The sequence below is a fragment of the Populus nigra genome, chromosome 1 (genome assembly GCF_951802175.1).
Source record: "Populus nigra chromosome 1, ddPopNigr1.1, whole genome shotgun sequence".
Classification (NCBI taxonomy): Eukaryota; Viridiplantae; Streptophyta; class Magnoliopsida; order Malpighiales; family Salicaceae; genus Populus; species Populus nigra.
The window spans coordinates 32,601,717-32,619,844 of NC_084852.1; the positions used below are offsets into that span (position 1 = coordinate 32,601,717).

Here is an 18,128-nt window from a genome sequence, read left to right on the forward strand (position 1 = left end):
TTGATGGGTTCTTACGTCAGCAGGGTGTCATAAGCTACGTGTTCTTGAAACAAGAGTCTTTCTTCACTTCCTTGCTTGGAGCATGTGCTACTATGACTTCTTGCCTTTAGCCTCGCTTTGATTATTATGCTTGCTTTCCAGAACAACAGAAATATGGCAAATGCAGATGAACAGAGTTTCAAGATTTGAGGAGGAAAAGGAAGAATGAGAGAGAATATTTTCAGGGTTAGGTTAAGTATTTAATATTTATACCCTTTTTGTTAGAGATATTAAGTGTTTTTTTTTTTTCCAGTTCAGTTTGGATTAACAATTTTAGTTTTTTGAAACCAAAACCAAATTGAGCAGATTTTATAGTTTTTAAATCAGTTTAGTTAATTTTTCCTCTCAATTTAATATTTATAATTAATTATTTTTTAATTTACTCTATTTTATCGGTTAATTGATTTTTTTAAACACTCTTAATAAATTGTTATTACCAAGGTACAAAAGAAATAATTACGTTAGCAAAGTGTTAATACTTGTGTTTTAAGTAACAAAAGGTGAAGTGTACGGGAAGGATGTAATAGAGTTGAAAAGTCACATGAGAAACCAAAGCAGCGGCAAACGTATCGAAAGAGGGGAGGACAGGCAGACACTCGAGGACAGAAAAAAAGAGTAGGTTTTTTTTTTTTTTTTTTTTTAACGGTACTTAGGAGATTGTTCTTGAATTTTACTGTATTTTTAGTTTATAGAGGTTGTAGTGTTTTAATTAGGGTTAATATTCCTTTTTTTGGTTGAAAAGTCTTACCATTTTTCTATGTGATGTTTCTGCTAATTTTGGCTTTGGTTCGTAAATAATTTCCCACATTTTTTCTTAAACTATGAAGAAAGAATGAAGGGTAAGATTTCATTTTGGTGATTTTTCTCCCTTCATTTTGATGTTTTTTTTCCCTTCCCTGAAATGCAATTTTCCTGGAAACATTTGAAGTTAGAATTGCTGTTTCGTGCGCTACATGACCGGCAGCTTACTTTTGCTTCAGACGCCAGAATTGACAAATTGTTGTGGTTTAGGCTATGTTTGTTGTTTGGGAGTTTTTAATAGATTCAATCCAGGTTCTAACTTTTAGGGTCCCAAATTTTTTCAGTTTAATCTCAAGTTAACTGCTGGGGTTCTTCCCCTGTACTTGATTAAGCCTTCAATTCCGATTCTAATTTTTTTCTTCTTGTTTTCGCAACAAAACGAGTTAGTGATTTTGACTTGTAAGATGTTTGAAAACTTTTAGAGTGATTTAAGACGTATCTTTTTCCTAACTGAATGAAAATTATATTTTCCCCTTCTTTTTTCAAAGTGTGCTCCTGTCCTAGTTTTCTTCAACCTCTAAAACTCCTGGAGACATATATTGATTTATGAAGGTGCATATTTTTGCTATTTGTTTATCTTTATGAAAGTAGATTTCTGTTTTAGGGTTTTTGTGTTTTCTTTCCTGTGGACTTTTCTGTACCTGATTAGAGGCCAAGATACAGCTGAGGTAGGTTTCAGCAGGTGCAATCTTTCAAGCTTGGCAAGCAAAAGTCTACTTTATCATTCTCTCCTACTGTCTATTTCTTCTGCTTCTTCGTTCCCTTCCATTATCAGATATGTAAAACTTCAATGGTCTGGCTTGTTTGGATCTGATATCTGGAATGCTTTGTCTTGTTGCATAAAAAGGTCACGCTTTTAATCAGCACTTAGTATTACATTCTCAAAGAACATTTGCAAACAAAGATGGGGCATACCACAACCTACCCAGTCCCTGCCACTCAAACTCTAGCTTGGGTTATAGTACCAAGTTCGCAGCGTCCTCCTTTGCTTTCAGTCAAGTATATCCATGAGGTTTTATCTTGGGGCATGCTTGGGAACTTGCGTTATGTTTTGATGCCTGATATATTTTTTTTCTTCCATTTTTGTTAGATCAATGATCACATTCTATCAAAACTCACCATCCTGTTTATCTTGGGAATTTTTATGCTTGATCTTGATGTATTATTAGATGAGTCTGGAGGACCCGACCTTGCAATTTGGTTTGCACTTTCTGATTCTTCATTTTTATATGAAAATTGTGCTATTTTTAATCTATTGAATCTTCTAAGGGGCATATTTGAAATACTGGTGGGGTTTAAGGCTGGAACATGGTGTCAGATGCTTGCTCGTTTTGTTTATTTGGGTTCAAGAATTTTAGAGTTTTGTATGATTTTATAGTTCCTTATCATGATGCTTTGGACTTGCATCAAATCATTTATCTTAGGAATCATTTTCTGATGGCAAGGGCTGATTTTCTTCCTTTTGATTTTGTTACTAACTTTGAAGAAATTTGTGTCAAAACTGGTTATCAAAACTGGTATTTGTAACCTACAAAAGAACATCCAATAAGGATATTGACACCTCCTCACATTCATAGTATGGTGGATGGTAAAAGGGAAAATCAAGGATTTTTAGGGATTGTTGATTGAGAGAGGATGTGATCTCCTATGATAATGTAGTTTGCTGTAGACTACAGCTGCAGATTGGATCCATTGAACCCAGTGAAGCAGTTAGTTCATTCTCTGTTGTGTTGAATCTGCAGTCCCACTTAAATATTATTAACCAATGTTTGTCAAAAGTGCGTTAAACAAGTCTAAATGGTCCATTTCTTAGTCTGGTTTGAATTTATTATCAAATAAACTCAAAAGCATCGCGGCCATAAAAAAACCGGACAATTGTTCTACTCAGCTGTTCATCAGATGTGTTAAATAGAGAAGTGTCATTTTGTATCTTATGGGAGTATACCACTCTTAAATAGGACTTCTGACTGTGAACTCCTCGTGGTTAGTATCATTTAATACTTTCTTTGATTTACTGCAGTAAGACTATTTCATAATTTTCTACTTGCAGTTATACTGTATGTGATTTTTACATGTTTATAATCTATTTAAAACTACAACTGTGTCTCAGGTAGGATAATGCTTCTCATGCTAATATTGGATTATGCCATATCTTCTGTGTCAATGTTTCAAAGCTTTGACCTTTGATTTTGTTCTTTGAGGTTTCAAGTATAGCTTGAAGCATGCCGCTAATTATTACTATTATTTTTATTACTGAACCCTTTCTTCTAAATGATACGACCTTTTTGTTGTTCAGCAACTCCTCTCTAGCCCTCTTTGCCCCTTTAATATAATTCTCTGGGACAATATGTGGATTCTCCCATTCAGCTGTCTCATTGATAGCATGGAGAGATACTGCAACCTTTAGGATTCATGCCTCCTTTATCGTACTGACTGAAATTTGTACTATCCCCCCCCGGCTGTTTGGTTTGGGTTTCAGGGGTAGTTCTTTTATAGCCAAGTCAACCAGCATCGAGTGCTTCCACTGAATTGTTGTGTTTTGTTTTTTGGTTGACTGGCATATTGTATTGCTACTTTCGCTGAATTGTTTTGTGTGGTGTTTTTTATTTGAAGGCCATGTTTGCATTTTCTAGAGGCAAAATTAATCATTTATCAAATTATTTTGGATGGATGGTCATTTTTTTAAACTACTACTTTTCTATATTCTTTCTATCCTTGTTTTGTACTATGCATAAAATATCTTTTATTTGGAAGATATATCAAGGTTTGTGTTAGCTTGAGGAGCCAATGATGAAGTGCTTATAGAGATTTGTGTTTATGTAATAAAAAAATGCAATAATTTATGGTTGAGATACCAAAATCAGAAAAAAAAAAAAAGGTAAAACAAGGGAATTAGTTTGAGGACACTAGTGGTGAAAACACCTTATTTGAGGACACCTCACTCAGTGGAGTGGTAAACGAGTTTTGTGTTTCTGTAGGTTTATTGCGTATCATTATTATTGTGATTCTATGTGGGCATAATAGATGTCCTAGCTCTTTTTGGCGCTCACATGTAATGCAGTTTGTCCTGTGTTCTTTAGCTGATAATGCTTTGCTAATTTAGTTCATGTGGGATAGGAGAGATGAACATCTGTTGAGAGAAGAAGAAGAGGAGCAATAGAGTTGAAAAGGTGGAATTTCAATAACATTAGAAGCCAGTAAAAAACATCACATTATGTGCTCATGTAGAGGCACCAATGCCTGGAGTCTCTAACTGATATCCATTCATTTCTTTCTAATTCGAAAATAACTAAAGTCCTGCCATCACTTTAGCTGGGTAGGGGAACTGCATTATTAGAAGCGAGATGCAATGTTTTAGGGAAATAGTGAAGAGCTGGATTTAGTGCATAAACTGGAGATTATTCGTTTGTAATAATTGAGAATTATCATCCGTAATGAATATACTTAAGACTTTATGTTTTGTATGGTAGGTTGCATCATGAAAGGTGAAGTGAGGGAATCATATCAATTAAATATCGAGCCAATGTCATGGAGCACAGACAGGTATTAAATATTTTGTTTACAGTTCCTTGTTGTATAACTTACTGTCTTGGTTCCTTGCAGTATTTTTTTCAAGAGTGTAGGCACACCAAAGAAGAATGAAATCGTGTTCATTGCTCCAACTGGGGAAGAAATTAAGAACAGGAAGCAATTGCAGCAGTACCTGAAATCACACCGTGGCAATCCCTGCAGTATCTGAGTTTGATTGGGGCACTGGTGAGACCCCAAGAAGATCTGCAAGAATCAGCGAGAAGGCCAAGGCAACTCCTCCTGAAAAGGAGCCCCCAAGGAAGGGAAGCCGAAAATCATCTGGTTCAAAGAAAGATGAAACGGAATATGTTACTGAGGGCAAGGATGAAGTTCAAATGCAAGATGCAGAGGGAACTGAAACAGAAAATGCAAAGGAAGAAAAAAGAAATGATGGCACCGAAGAAAATCAGGATGAGAATGGAGATACGGATCAAGAAGAAGCTGATCGGATGAAGTCAGCAGATGCCAATATGGAAGAACTGCAACAGAGGAAGTGAACAAGGACATAAAGTCCCAAGAGGATGCCTAGGAAACCAAGAATGGTGATGAAGGAAAAGCTAAGGAAGCCCAGCACGCACTGGAAGTTAAAGAGAAAGAACATGGAGGGGCAGCATTGAAGTACATAGCTGCTGAAGAAGCTGGTTCCAGTGAAGTATCTGAAAATAGAAACAATAAGGTTGAAGACGTGGCTGGAAACGTGGCTGGAAAGATGCCACAAACTGACTCAGAGAAAGAGAATGCCCTGGGTCGCAAGGGCATCCCAGATAATGTAGCGATGAATGTAGATGGTGGAGCACAGGAGAATACACATGGAACTGTCTCTGCATCTGAGGGAGAGATCAAAGAGAAACTTGGTTTGCAGGAGGGCGATGCAAAGTGTAGCATTCCCATGGATGGGAAAGACAAGCCAGTGGATGGGGAGATCATTGAAAATGGAAAAGGTAAACCCAATGGGGCCAGCTGATGCCCCTCAGCCGTAGCTCTTATGTAACATCTGCTTCTCTTCTAATTCAGGCGACTCGGATGTTTTGGGTGACTCTAGCTTTAATGTCATTGCTAGTTTGATAATATGTTGATGTTAGATTTAAATGGATGGGATATCGCCCTACCTGTAGTCTTGACCCCACTAGAGTAGGCTGTAATTGATGCAGCATTTGTTCGTTGCATACATTGTGCAGGACTCGAGATTGCAAGGCTTTAATTAACTTGTATGTTTAGTGACTAGACTAAAATATTATATATGTTTGCACTGATGTTTATTTTGTTGTCTGGCATGGCATGGTTTCAGATCCGCCTTGTTTAGAGCAGTGCCTGAGAGACTAGTTCAACTATGCAAGTGCTAAATGACAGACTACAATGTCTGCATATTGCTTAACCTTTCTTTCAGTTCCTCTTTAGAAGAGTGGCGACTGGTCAGTACCATGGCTGTGCTTGTTGCAAGTATGTGTTACTTTTAGATTTATGGTTACCCTTGTTGAAATTATTCTCCCTACGTTTCCACAGAAGTTTGATCCTAGACACCTGACAGGAATAGCTGAAAGATCCCTCGAAAGATCTGTCAATGGATCCCCCGAAGGGGTCCAGTCACCGACCCAAAACATTCCACACCAGTCTCAAGCTTCCAAGTTGTGACTATCTATGAGCAACGATTTCCATCAAAACAAAATGTTTACCTGCCTTCTCTTCCACCTCCCCTCTCTAAAATAACTCGAAAAAAATCGGACTCAAGAAAAGTATATATAGAAAGGGGGTTTATGTTTTGTTCTTTCTTGAGAAAGAGAATAATAGTTCTGAAACATCATCCATAACAACCCAAGAAAAGGTATTCTTTGAAGAGTAAAGCTAAGAATCAATACCAATCCTCTCAGAATTCTCTTTCATCTTTGGACAAAGGTTAAGAATCTTCTTTACAAATTCTTTAATCTCAAGGTTAAGAATCTTTTTAGGGTCTTATGGCATGCCTCAAGAACAAGAATTGCATTGTCATCCGAAGGGTTTATCTTTTTGACACTTTTGAGCTACAAAAAGGTTGGGCCATACTCACTTCTTTTCTACAAATGGAGTGCACTTTCCTTGATCATCTTTCCACCAGAATTATGGGTTTCTATTCTTTCTTTCTATGGCTCCTCCTCCTCTTCTCTGTCATTTCTTCCAATGGTACGTAGTACTCTTTACCTTTCCTCCTTGAGCTTGAGTTTGTTAGTGAATGATATAAATTAGTATATATTATTCTCCATGCAACAGAGTTGATTTAGATTTCATGATATTTAGATTTCAGAATTTCTGTATCCTTAAACAATAAACAACGTTAAGGTTTTTCTATATGTTTTTTTATTCTGGAAAAACAAGATTACACTTCTGGGATGTACTTAAAAAAACTTTCTAACTGTTAGGAATGCTAGCTGCTCTCTTCTCTTTGGAATGTGAGTGGGTGCATTGTAGAATAATGGAAAAACAACCAATAATTTTGCCCCAATTTTCAATGACACTAGTCGAACCCCTGCCTTGTATAGGGTGATCCAATTTTAATTTTCCAGTCATTTATAAATAAATCAATTTTTTAATTTGTTATATCAATATTTTTGTAAAATGTTTTGATCTAGTTACTATATTATTTTTTTCATTTTACAAAAAAAATAAAGTTCGAATTATAATGATATTTTATCTGCTTATAATGGTTGAGCTGTGTAATGCATGGTGCTTTTTTATTTGCTGTGTTCTGCAGTTTTCACAGTGTACGCATTCAAGGGAACATATGGAGTAAACTATGGTAGGATAGCAGATAATTTACCTTCACCACGCAGCGTGGTGACGCTTCTGAAAGCAGCCAAGATTAAAAATACCAGAATCTACGACGCTGACCATGAAGTCCTCAAGGCCTTCAAAGGCTCTGGCATTGGAATAATAGTTGGACTTGGCAATGGGTATTTAAAAGAAATAGCTGTAGGAGAGGATCGCGCCATGAATTGGATAAAGGAAAATGTGCAGCCATTCCTTCCTGGAACAAATATTGCTGGAATAGCAGTGGGAAACGAGATCTTGGGGGGCGATGACCATGAATTATGGGAGGTTTTACTGCCTGCGGTTAAAAATGTTTATGATGCGCTTCGAAGGCTGGGTTTGACGAAGGTTGTCGAGGTTTCAAGCCCACATTCAGAGGCCGTCTTCACCAATTCCTTCCCACCATCGGCGTGCGTGTTCAGGGAAGATGTTTCTATATACATGAAACCACTGTTGCAGTTCTTCTCCCAGATTGGCTCTCCTTTTTACATAAATGCCTACCCTTTTCTAGCCTACAAGAGTGATCCTGAGCATATTGACATAAACTATGCTCTTTTCAAATCAAATAAGGGAATTCTTGATGCAAAGACTAATCTGCATTATGATAACATGTTTGAGGCTCAGGTTGATGCAGCTTACGCTGCATTAGAAAAGGCTGGGTTTCCCAAGATGGAAATCATCGTTTCTGAAACAGGTTGGGCTTCTCGTGGGGATGACAATGAAGCAGGTGCCAATTTAGAAAATGCCAGGACTTACAATCGTAATCTGCGTAAACGGCTAGCTAAAAAGAAGGGAACACCATACAGACCAAAGTTTGTGGCAAAAGCGTATATTTTTGCACTGTTCAACGAAAATTTGAAGCCCGGGCCAACTTCTGAGAGGAACTTTGGATTGTTTAAACCTGATGGAAGCATTTCTTATGATATCGGATTCACCGGGCTTAAGGAATCCTCTGGAGTTTCATCATTTATTCATTTCAAGGTATGAGACCCCCCGTCACCTTTTGCATTTTAGTTTCTTGATTTGCTGCATAAGTTGCCGTTTTAGACACTTATGATGAAGAATTTCTTTTCATCTGACAGGTTATTGGAGCATATGGTTGGTTGGGGTCATCCTGTGCATTGCTTCTTACAACTTGTATCACACTTGTGCTCCTAATCTGACTTCTTGAAAAGGCCAACAGTCTAGAATTTGCTGATGCACGTAGTTGTAACATACTCGATTCATTTTCTATTGTTTTGACAGTAATTCTTGAATCAATTGAAAACGGAGAATCTCATGAGACATGTATAAATATCTTCAGAAATGTATCATAAATGAATGAATTCTTGAATAAGGAAAAAAGGGCTCTGATGTCGTTTCACCATAATTGAGTCCTTCTGGTTTCAAAACCCTAGGTTTCTTACAATTGCTACGTACGTGGTTAATCTCTTAGCTACATATCCAAGCTACCCTGAGGTGTCTTCCAACAGCCATATAGTTAAGAAGAAGAACAACTCAACTGGCTGACATGAATGAAGTTATAAACGGAAATAAAAACAGAGGGATGTGGTTTTGTGCTCTCTGAACAAGAGGGACTAACTGATTATCTTGTTAAGAACACGGGGACTAAATAAAACAGTTTATTCTCTATTCCTTGTTTAGATGATCAAACCTGGTAGATATCCATCTTAACTTGCTAATGTGACATTGAAGATCAAATTCTCATGAGAAAATCATTTACAAAGCCATCCCTTTGAATGCACGGTTCAATTTCCTCAGCCAGCTTTTGGGTCAAAGATCCCAACTGCTGCTAACAGATTTATTCTTTGATTCTTTATCAGCGGAGTTTTACTTTGGACACTCAACTATTGCTCTTAAATCATCCACAAGTCAAAACCCAGAAAAAAGAAAAAGTTCTCACTGGAGGGGAGGGGTTTGTTTGCCGTTAAAATGAGCAAGGGAAGAAAATGAGGAAAACGAAAAATCCCTCTTCGTTTCCTTAGACGGAGTAAGGAAAGTGGACTGAAATTCCCATTTTCTTTAATCTTGATTTCCATATGTTTAGAACACCCAAGGTGCTATCCTTGAAGCTATGATATTATTCTGCTCAAAACATAAAATGGAGTTGTTGCTGTTGGGAAATTCTTAAAAAAGAATTCCGATTGTTTTTGCAAGTGAGCTTGAAATGAGAATCCAGAAAGAACCCATAACTCTTAAAGCCCAATTAAAACAAAAGAATTCAAACCTAAAACACCATTCTAGCCCAAGAGCTTTCGGGTGTGTTTGTTTTGCACTTACTTTTACGTTTGTGGTGTAAAAAACACAGTAAGGTGTTTAGTAACTATAAAAAATACGTTTTATACTGTGAGATTGACTAAAAAATTGAGTTTTAAATGCAATTTTCGTGAAGCAGTTTTTACATGTTTTTTTAACTGAGTTTTGTAAAATATTATTTGTTTTTACGTTTCAAAAACGCTTTTGAAAAAAATTAATTTTTTTTTATTTTTTTCTTTGCTTCAAATTAATATATTTTTGGTGTTTTTAAATCATTTTGGTGTGCTGATATCAAAAATAATTTTTAAAAATAAAAATACATTATTTTAATGTATTTTCAAGTAAAAAACACTTTGAAAAGCAATTGTAATTACACAACCATTAAACATTTTAGTAATGTTTTTTGCTTCATATAAACTTTAATTATAATTTTTACCAAATACGTATTTAAATCCAACAAATTTCAATTAATTATTTATTTATTTCAAACTATAACCATGAAAACTATTTAAAAAACGAAGAGTCAATTACTCCTGTCAGGGATTTGCTCTCTCGCATGCTCCTCCGCTGAATGACATGTTGTCCATCAACTAATATTTCAATATCATTTGAAGCTTTATTTCTACACCACTCCATCCAAAAACCACCTTAAGATTATCCTCACAACCTCCACAACTTAGATTTTAGAAAATGATAAAAATTAGTAAAATATTAATTGCCTTTTATGTTCGTAATTTTGTGCATTAGTATTAGAGGTCACTAGCTACGAGTACATGTACTTGTTATGGATAGAATCCCAAATTAATTTACAATATAAGAGAAGAAGGCTTTGGCCCTGTGATTATGGTTTTTTAGTATGATAAAAATTTCTAATTAAAAATCAGAAAGATAATATTTACAAAAATATATAAACTCATAAATCATAAAAAAAAGTTGCTAACGCTGATCAAAGGTTAGAAAATTAATCTTCATTGTAAGAAACAAAAGATAGATTCACATATAAATATTTAATCTAATAACATGGATAATTCTTTAATTTTTTATTATTTAATTGTGCGGTAATAAAAATAAATGTTTGTAAAAATATAATTATTTAAATTTTGGAGAGAAATTGTTTTTGTCAAAATTCTATTTTCTTATAAATTCTATTTTTTGTTTTTTAAAAAATAACTTCTTTATTAGAAATATGGTTTATTGAATAAAAAATAAAGGCAATTAAAAAAAATCTATTGATTTGAAATGAGTAGTAAAAAATATATCTCTCTAATCAAAACTTCCCTTTTTTATTAATGTTTTTTATTTTGTACAAAAAATTTCTATTTTTAAGGACCATTTTTAATTAAAATTTATTATAATATGAAAAGAAAGTTTGGATAAAATAAACATAAATTGATAATTTATATCTGAAATATCAAAAAATATAAAATATGAGAAAATCATATAAAGTATCTACAAAAAAACAATAATTAAATAGACATTTAAATGCTCATGAGGTAATTTGCTTTTAAAAAATAAGTTTTTTATGTTCATATATAATTATTAAAAAAATAAATGTTAATACTATCATAAAACCTGTAATAATATTAGAAAACCATACCATAATTGAATAACTATTTAAAGTCAATCCTATTAAAAAATATTAAAGAAAAGAGTGAATGAAGCTCCTAATATTTTTTTTTTTTATCGTCTGCAACATTTCCTAACCATTGAAGCTAGTTCCGTGATTCAAAAATTAGTGTCTAAGTTTTTAGAACATTTTAAAAAATCTAAAATATCAAATTTCAACTCAAAATCAAACTAAATATTAAAAAAATAAAATCAGAATCTTAATTTACCTTGATGGGCATCATTGAAGGCATAAATCACTTCTATTAAGTTACTCTTTTAAAGACAAATCTAAAAACACCAAACTCATAGTTATCGGTGACCAAAATTTAATCATCCGAGAATATTTTTTTTCTAGCAATTTTCTCTTTCTTCTCTAGACATTCAATGATTAAAATGTAAAAAACAATATAGATTGAAACGTAAAAAGCTGAAAGAAATGGACAACATATGAAAAAAGTGAAATTTGAGGATTCAAATTGAATATTTATATGCCATTTGAGCAGCAAAAGCATGAAAAGGTGTAGTTTTTCTCTTTTTTTTTAAAAAAATATCAACTTTGATCCTTGATCTTTCAACTTTAGATTTAAGAATAAAATAAAATCAATTTTTGTAAGATTGGTCTCTAATTCAATATTGTAATATTTAACTATAAATAAGGCATATGAGAACGTGCAAATTGAATAAAAAAACAACAAATAAAATCATGTTTTTCTTGTAATGATTTAATTAAAAATAAATAAAATTTAATAATGAAAATGAAAAAAAAAAGAGAAATTCGAAAGACCAAAAGGGGACATTATAGTAAATGAACACTTTTTTTCCCAAATCATTTTATGCTAATGTTCATAATCTCCTTATGTACAAAGAATTTTGGGTAAAGAGATAATTTTAATAAGTGCGAGTTTCTGTTACTAGAATTCCTTTTCTTTTCTACCTTTAATTTGAGTTGAATTCTCTAAAAAAATCTTATATTACATTTGATTGATGATATATATTTTTTAAATTTTATTTGAGTTTGACTTAGTTTTTTCCCTTCTATAATATTAAGGAGAGAGAGTATGATACGAATCTCGTAATCACATTGTCACGCTACCCACAGCAAGAATGATAACGAATCCTAGAAAGTAAAAACATATTTGATAGAAGAATGATACAATGAAAATCTACTTCAAAGTACCAACACTATCAGAATAAGAACCCCTACCCTACAAATACCAATTCATGAATGAGAAGGATAAAAAAGACACCACAAAACCAATTAATCTTCGATATATCAATTTCGGTCATTAGAGAACCAAAAAATATGAGAATCTCTCTCACATAAGCTGAATAAATTCAACAACTATAGTATTATCAAGTCTGAATATTTTATCCCTACAAAGAGTATTCATATTGTTGAAAAATAAAAGCCCTAATGGATCTACTATCGTGGTCTAAATTGATCCGCTTACAAAATTGAACTAAAAACTATATTAATAAACCCGAAAGTATAGACCCAAACAAGTCTTAGATCTTATTTAATTAATCAAACCCAAAAGCATAAATTAAGAATAAAAAACTAAGTGTTAAAATTTTTCTCTAAGCTGTCGAAAATTAAAAAGAGCCAAAAGAAATAAAAGAAAAATGAAACTAAAATATTTATAAAGCCTCTAGCCATCACACATAACTTAAAAAAAAAGAGACTCTAATTCTTCAATTAATCCAAACCGCATTATAAACCAGTGTAGCCCATGCCCATGCCCATGCCCATGCCCATGCATAAGTTTAGGGTCTAAATAAGTTTCATTTAATTTTCATTTTTTGTTCAAAACTAACCCATTACAAGTCTGGACTGATTGAGCTAAGAATAACCAAGAAAAAAAATATTTTGTTGATGAATCTATCAAAATAGTAACAACAATTTGACCAAATTAAATAATATGTTACTGACATTAAATTGACCTAAAATTTTATAAAATATAGTTACATGTGTCTAATATTTCCTTATAAAATTTCAGTTTGATCCGATATATGGTTTGAGAGATATTCCTTATCTCGCAAAACTAATATAACTTATGGACATCTTTTTTTTTTAAAAGATTAACTCTCATTTCTTATTTTTTCCCAACCTCTTTCATGAAAATGAAGTTATGTTTAATTTATATTTCTTTTCACATTCTTCATTCTTATTCCTACTTCATTCGAATGAGATTAGAATAAAAATTAATTTTATTTTCATTTTTGTAGTCCTTGTTATCAAATATAAATATCTTATTAGAGAGGCCATATTTTTATGAATTGTCCTCGTATCTCCATCAAGAAAGTCTCAAAGAGGAAAAAAGGAGTACTTTCAAAACAGCACTAAGAAGGAACAAGTTGTGAAGGTTCGCCACCACCTAACATAGGAGGAACAAGACTTGGGTGCCAGCGTCTCAAGGTCTCCCTTGTTAGAAGAAAATAAAGTCATATATATATATATATATATATATATATATATATATATATATATATATATATGAACAAGAATATTTATTTTGACTTTGGAATGAGCTACGAAATATCCAACCTCCAAGCATTCTGGATCTTCTTACTTGGAACATTCAATAGTCCAATTTATTGACTCTAAAACAATTGAACAATATTTTCCGCCAAGAACTTAAATGCTGTGATATAGTTTTCTTCAAGAACGTAAATGCGGGGCGCGGGTCAAGAAAATAAAATGAAATCATATAATTAATCAAAGTTGTATAGTAATATTGTATTTTTTAAATTTTGATTAAAGAATGTCATAGCATGCCGTCTCAATCTTGTTTTGCCATGATTATATAGAAGCAAAGATATTAAAAATACCAAAATTTGATATATATATCCAGTAAATGAATAAATTTATAGGAAAAATTATAGAAATTAAGAATATAATTAAAAGAATGATTTGTGTGGTGGCATAACACAAAAGAATGATGAGAAAGTAAATTAAATACCCTTTTGTTAGTAATTTTTTTTTTTAGCTCGATGTTTTATCCTCATTAAAATTTGTCTCGAGAAATAAAAAAAAGTTTCAAAATTCCCACCTAACGGGTATCAACTGTGAAGTGTGAACCCTTGTTCTCAATCAAAGTGGACCCTGCGTGCATGCAAATGTTCAAGGAAGACCGGCTTCTTTGCTTGCCATCTCGCAACCCGCGTTTTGTTGGGCCCGAGCAGCGGTGTAATCGCCTTCTTCTCTATATATGCTTCGCACTAGATCTTCTGTGACCATAACATTTGAATATTGCAAGCACAACAGCCAATACACTTGCTGAAATATAGTGAGTAATTGAACATCATATTATATTGGGCTTGAGAGAGTAATGGCAATGTTTAATATTGGTGTAACATTTGGTTTTGCCATGATGGTTCTGTTTCAACGCTCTGTGGCACAAACAGTGTATGTGGTCGGAGACAACGACGGTTGGACTGTTCCACAGGCCGGTGCTCAGGCATACATTACCTGGGCTAGTGGCAAGAACTTCATGGTTGGTGATACCCTAAGTAAGTGCATGTCCTCTTCTCTCGTCTCGGTATCTATCATGATGATTTAAATATTCCGAGACTTGATGTGTTGTTTTTTTCTTAGTACGATCAAATTATATAGGTATGAATCATCATCATCTTAATTTGTTTTCTTTTTCTTCTTCCTTTCAGCTTTTGATTTCACCACCAACAATCACGATGTTCTCCGAGTTCAAAAAGAATCCTTTGATGCATGCACATCTTCAAACTCTATTGGAGACGTAATTTCTACTGGTCCTGTTAACATTACCCTTGATTCTACTGGAGAGCACTACTATATCTGTACTATTGGCAGGCATTGTCAATTTGGACAGAAGCTAGCTATCACTGTCTCATCACGCACAACAGGCGCATCACCACCCTCCACCACCCCTAGACCATCTCCACCACCAAGTCCTACAGCTACTCCTTCAGTACCGTCTTCAAATAATACCTCGGATGGTTGTGCTCCAACACCAGCACTAAGCCCCACGAGCTCAATGGCTCCAGGGTCACTTCCAACTATCCCTCCTCCACCTGGTTCATCGTCTTCTAATGTTTTGGCAAGTTTCTTGATGACCATGCTAGCTGCTATCGTTGGTTTGGTGTTTTGAGATTATGGAGAGGGGCTTATATATAGTTAATGCTTTTAATTAATTAATTTTTATATTTATTTTGGCATTGTTATCGAGTTTATCTTTTTCCATTATTAATAAAAGTGGTGATTTATTTAGAGTGCATGTATTCTGTCTTTTATTTAGTATTAAAATAAAGTTACTACTTTTCCTATATATTTATACATGCATGTAGTCGATAACTTTGGGGTAGTTGCTTTTAATGGGGTAATTTTAGTTTCATAACCCAGATCATAGATGTAAAAGATTAGCTCGGTTGATTTTCATGACCACAATGTTTAGATTTACCGATAGAATTTTTTGTCGGTAGTTGCACTACTATTCTGTTGGTAAAAAAATTACTGATGAAATGACCGACGGAAAGTCTCCGTCGGTGAATCTTTCGTCGGTAATTTTTTGTCCGTCGGTAAGTCCGTTGGTAATAAAAAAAATATTATTACCGATGGATTTACTGACGGAAAAAGCGAGCAAATTTTTTTTTCATTCCGTCGGTAATTCTCTCGGAAACAAACCGTATGTAATTTCGTCGTTAATTATTTAAAAATATTTTTAAAAAATATGTTTTACAAAACTATAAAATAATTAAATTAATATTAATTAACACTCTATAATACTCAAAATGGTTGGAAAAAAAAAGAAGAAAATCAACTCAAAAAAATTTGCAACAAATAAATAACATGAAAAAAATAAATTCAACTAAAAAAATTCATATGAAAAAAATTTAAAAATCCCATAAATAAATCAATTAAAAATTGATCTCATATAAAAAAAATCCTACAACAACATTCATACAATTATTAAGAACAAAAACAATTAAAAATAAAATAAAAAACAAATATAGTGAAAAAAACATGAAAAAAGAAGAAATTTTTTTCTTTACCTTAATGTAGTTGCAAGTGAAGCTAAGAAGAGAAAAAAAACAAATTTGTAAAGTATACTAATTAAAAAAAACTGAGAAGAAAAAATAAGAAAGGAGATGAAAACATACCCGAGCATGGATGAGAAGAGAAGGAGCTGAGGAGAGAAGAGTAGAAGAAGAAGAAGAAGAAGAAAGGAGACGAGTCTGTTGTGAAATTAGGAATTCTAGACTTTTTGTTGAGGCGTTTTACCTATGGATAATTAAATATTAATATTTTTAATCATTCTGTCGGTGATTCTGTCTATAATATTTAATTTAAATTTTGAATTTAATAAAAAAATTTAAAAAACCACCAAATATCATCGAAAACTTTTCAATTCATTAGTGATTCCATCATTTAAAGGTGTAATTATGGGATCATCCCAATTTCAAGTCTTAGATCATGTGTTTAATTTGTTCACCCGAGTTGGTTGTCAGGTTTGTTCAAAGCTTTTTTTTATATGTTTCCATCATATCAGCAGGTGTCCACTCCTTATATTTTTCTGATGTGTTCGGTTTTTCATAATATTTTTATGGTGCAGGTTTATTCAGTTATTTTCATTTGTATTTATCGTGTAAGCAATGAGTTTTTTAGTGTGAATTTATCTTTTATTTATTAAAAAAAAATTAGTGAACATGATCAGGTAAATAATGGTTATTGATTAATTTAATTGAATGATTGCATAGACTTTTCAAATGACACTTTTAATTTTTCATGTAAAAAACACATTGGAGTAATCAGCATACATGGTATTTGTTTTCTTAAAAAATTATAACTTGCATGCCAAATTCATGTTTTTTATGTTTTTTAGTTTTTTTTCTTTACACGTTTTTTTTAATATTTTTTTTATTCTTTACACTTGGCCTATTTATATATACCATTCTTTTTGTTTATTTTTTAATTCTTTTGTAATTTGTTTTTAATTTTTTTCTTTAAACTTTTTTTTTAGATTTATTCTGCACAGACTAAGAAAATGATGTTTTATTGTGGCAATTGCAATATTGTTATGTTTTTCGACTACGTTAAAAATTAGCTTGAGATCTTATAAATTTTTGTTGATGCATATGATCTTTATTATATTTTATTATATGTAAACGTTGACTTTTTGATTCACGGTTATATTTTTTACTTGATGTAAAAAAGCACATTAATAACGTCGGCACATTAATTCTTTTGCGTTGGAAAAAACATTATTTGACTTGCAGCTAGATAAGTTGAATAAATGTCTTAAAACTTTGTTTTTTGTATTTTTTGATACAAATATTCTCATCGCCTTTTTTTTATTTATGATTATATTTTTTTAAAAAATAAATAAATTTGAAAAGCTTTATTTTTTAGCATATTTTTTTTGTTTTTTTGCCAAAAAACTTTATCTAACCTACAGCTCAGCGCAAGTCACATAACTAATATGGTAGAAGTCCTTAGCATATGAAACATGCTGATTAAGATGTTATTTAAACCTTCATGATATCCTATGAAATTAAGTTACTTTTAATGGTATGCTAAAAAGTATTTAAAACATGAGTGATATATGCTATTTTCACTTTACAATTTTATCTATTTCACTTCATGTTTTTATGGTCCGATGAAAATAATATTCTTCCATGACTTGATTTCATTACAAGTAATATTACATGGCATTATTTTATAAATTATAAAACAAACATAATTAGCTTATAAAATATCTTCTAACATTAAATATAACAATCCAAAAATATAAATTATTTGTGATATTCGTTGCCCTAAATAATTTAGAGGTTTTAAATAAACAAAAGTTAATTGGTGAGAGAAAAATAATATTCATTTTGAGAGTTAGTATTCATTTTGAGAGGATTCACTGCTCATTGGAACAATCTATTAATAATTTTACCATTTTAAAAAATAAAGAACAATTTATTAACAATTTTACCATTAAAAAAAATAATCAATAAACTGACTATAGAGGGTAATATGTCTTTTTCTCAAGGTCCATGGTCAATTAAAAGTGTGAATAAAATATTGTTCACCCATACATTATAGATCATCTCAT

General features: G+C 32.4%; 3 protein-coding genes across 3 annotated transcripts; all 3 read left to right on the forward strand.

The window, feature by feature from the left end:
- Positions 1-697: 697 nt before the first annotated feature.
- LOC133670930 (methyl-CpG-binding domain-containing protein 11-like) lies at positions 698-5,669 on the forward strand. Its single transcript, XM_062091532.1, is given in 4 exon segments — positions 698-878; positions 4,311-4,383; positions 4,444-4,564; positions 4,566-5,669. Coding segments are annotated over 4 exon segments (543 nt in total). The 5' UTR covers positions 698-871; the 3' UTR covers positions 4,908-5,669.
- A 267-nt stretch (positions 5,670-5,936) lies between these two features.
- On the forward strand, positions 5,937-8,560 carry LOC133670919 (glucan endo-1,3-beta-glucosidase 14-like). Its single transcript, XM_062091526.1, has 3 exons — positions 5,937-6,567; positions 7,136-8,172; positions 8,274-8,560. The coding sequence occupies exons 1-3, from the start codon at positions 6,363-6,365 to the stop codon at positions 8,352-8,354; spliced, it is 1,323 nt and encodes a 440-aa protein (XP_061947510.1). The 5' UTR covers positions 5,937-6,362; the 3' UTR covers positions 8,355-8,560.
- Positions 8,561-14,282: 5,722 nt separating this feature from the next.
- Positions 14,283-15,298, forward strand: LOC133681091 (cucumber peeling cupredoxin-like). Its single transcript, XM_062104188.1, has 2 exons — positions 14,283-14,565; positions 14,719-15,298. Exons 1-2 carry the CDS (start codon positions 14,385-14,387, stop codon positions 15,177-15,179), a joined length of 642 nt encoding a protein of 213 aa, XP_061960172.1. The 5' UTR covers positions 14,283-14,384; the 3' UTR covers positions 15,180-15,298.
- Positions 15,299-18,128: the final 2,830 nt, after the last annotated feature.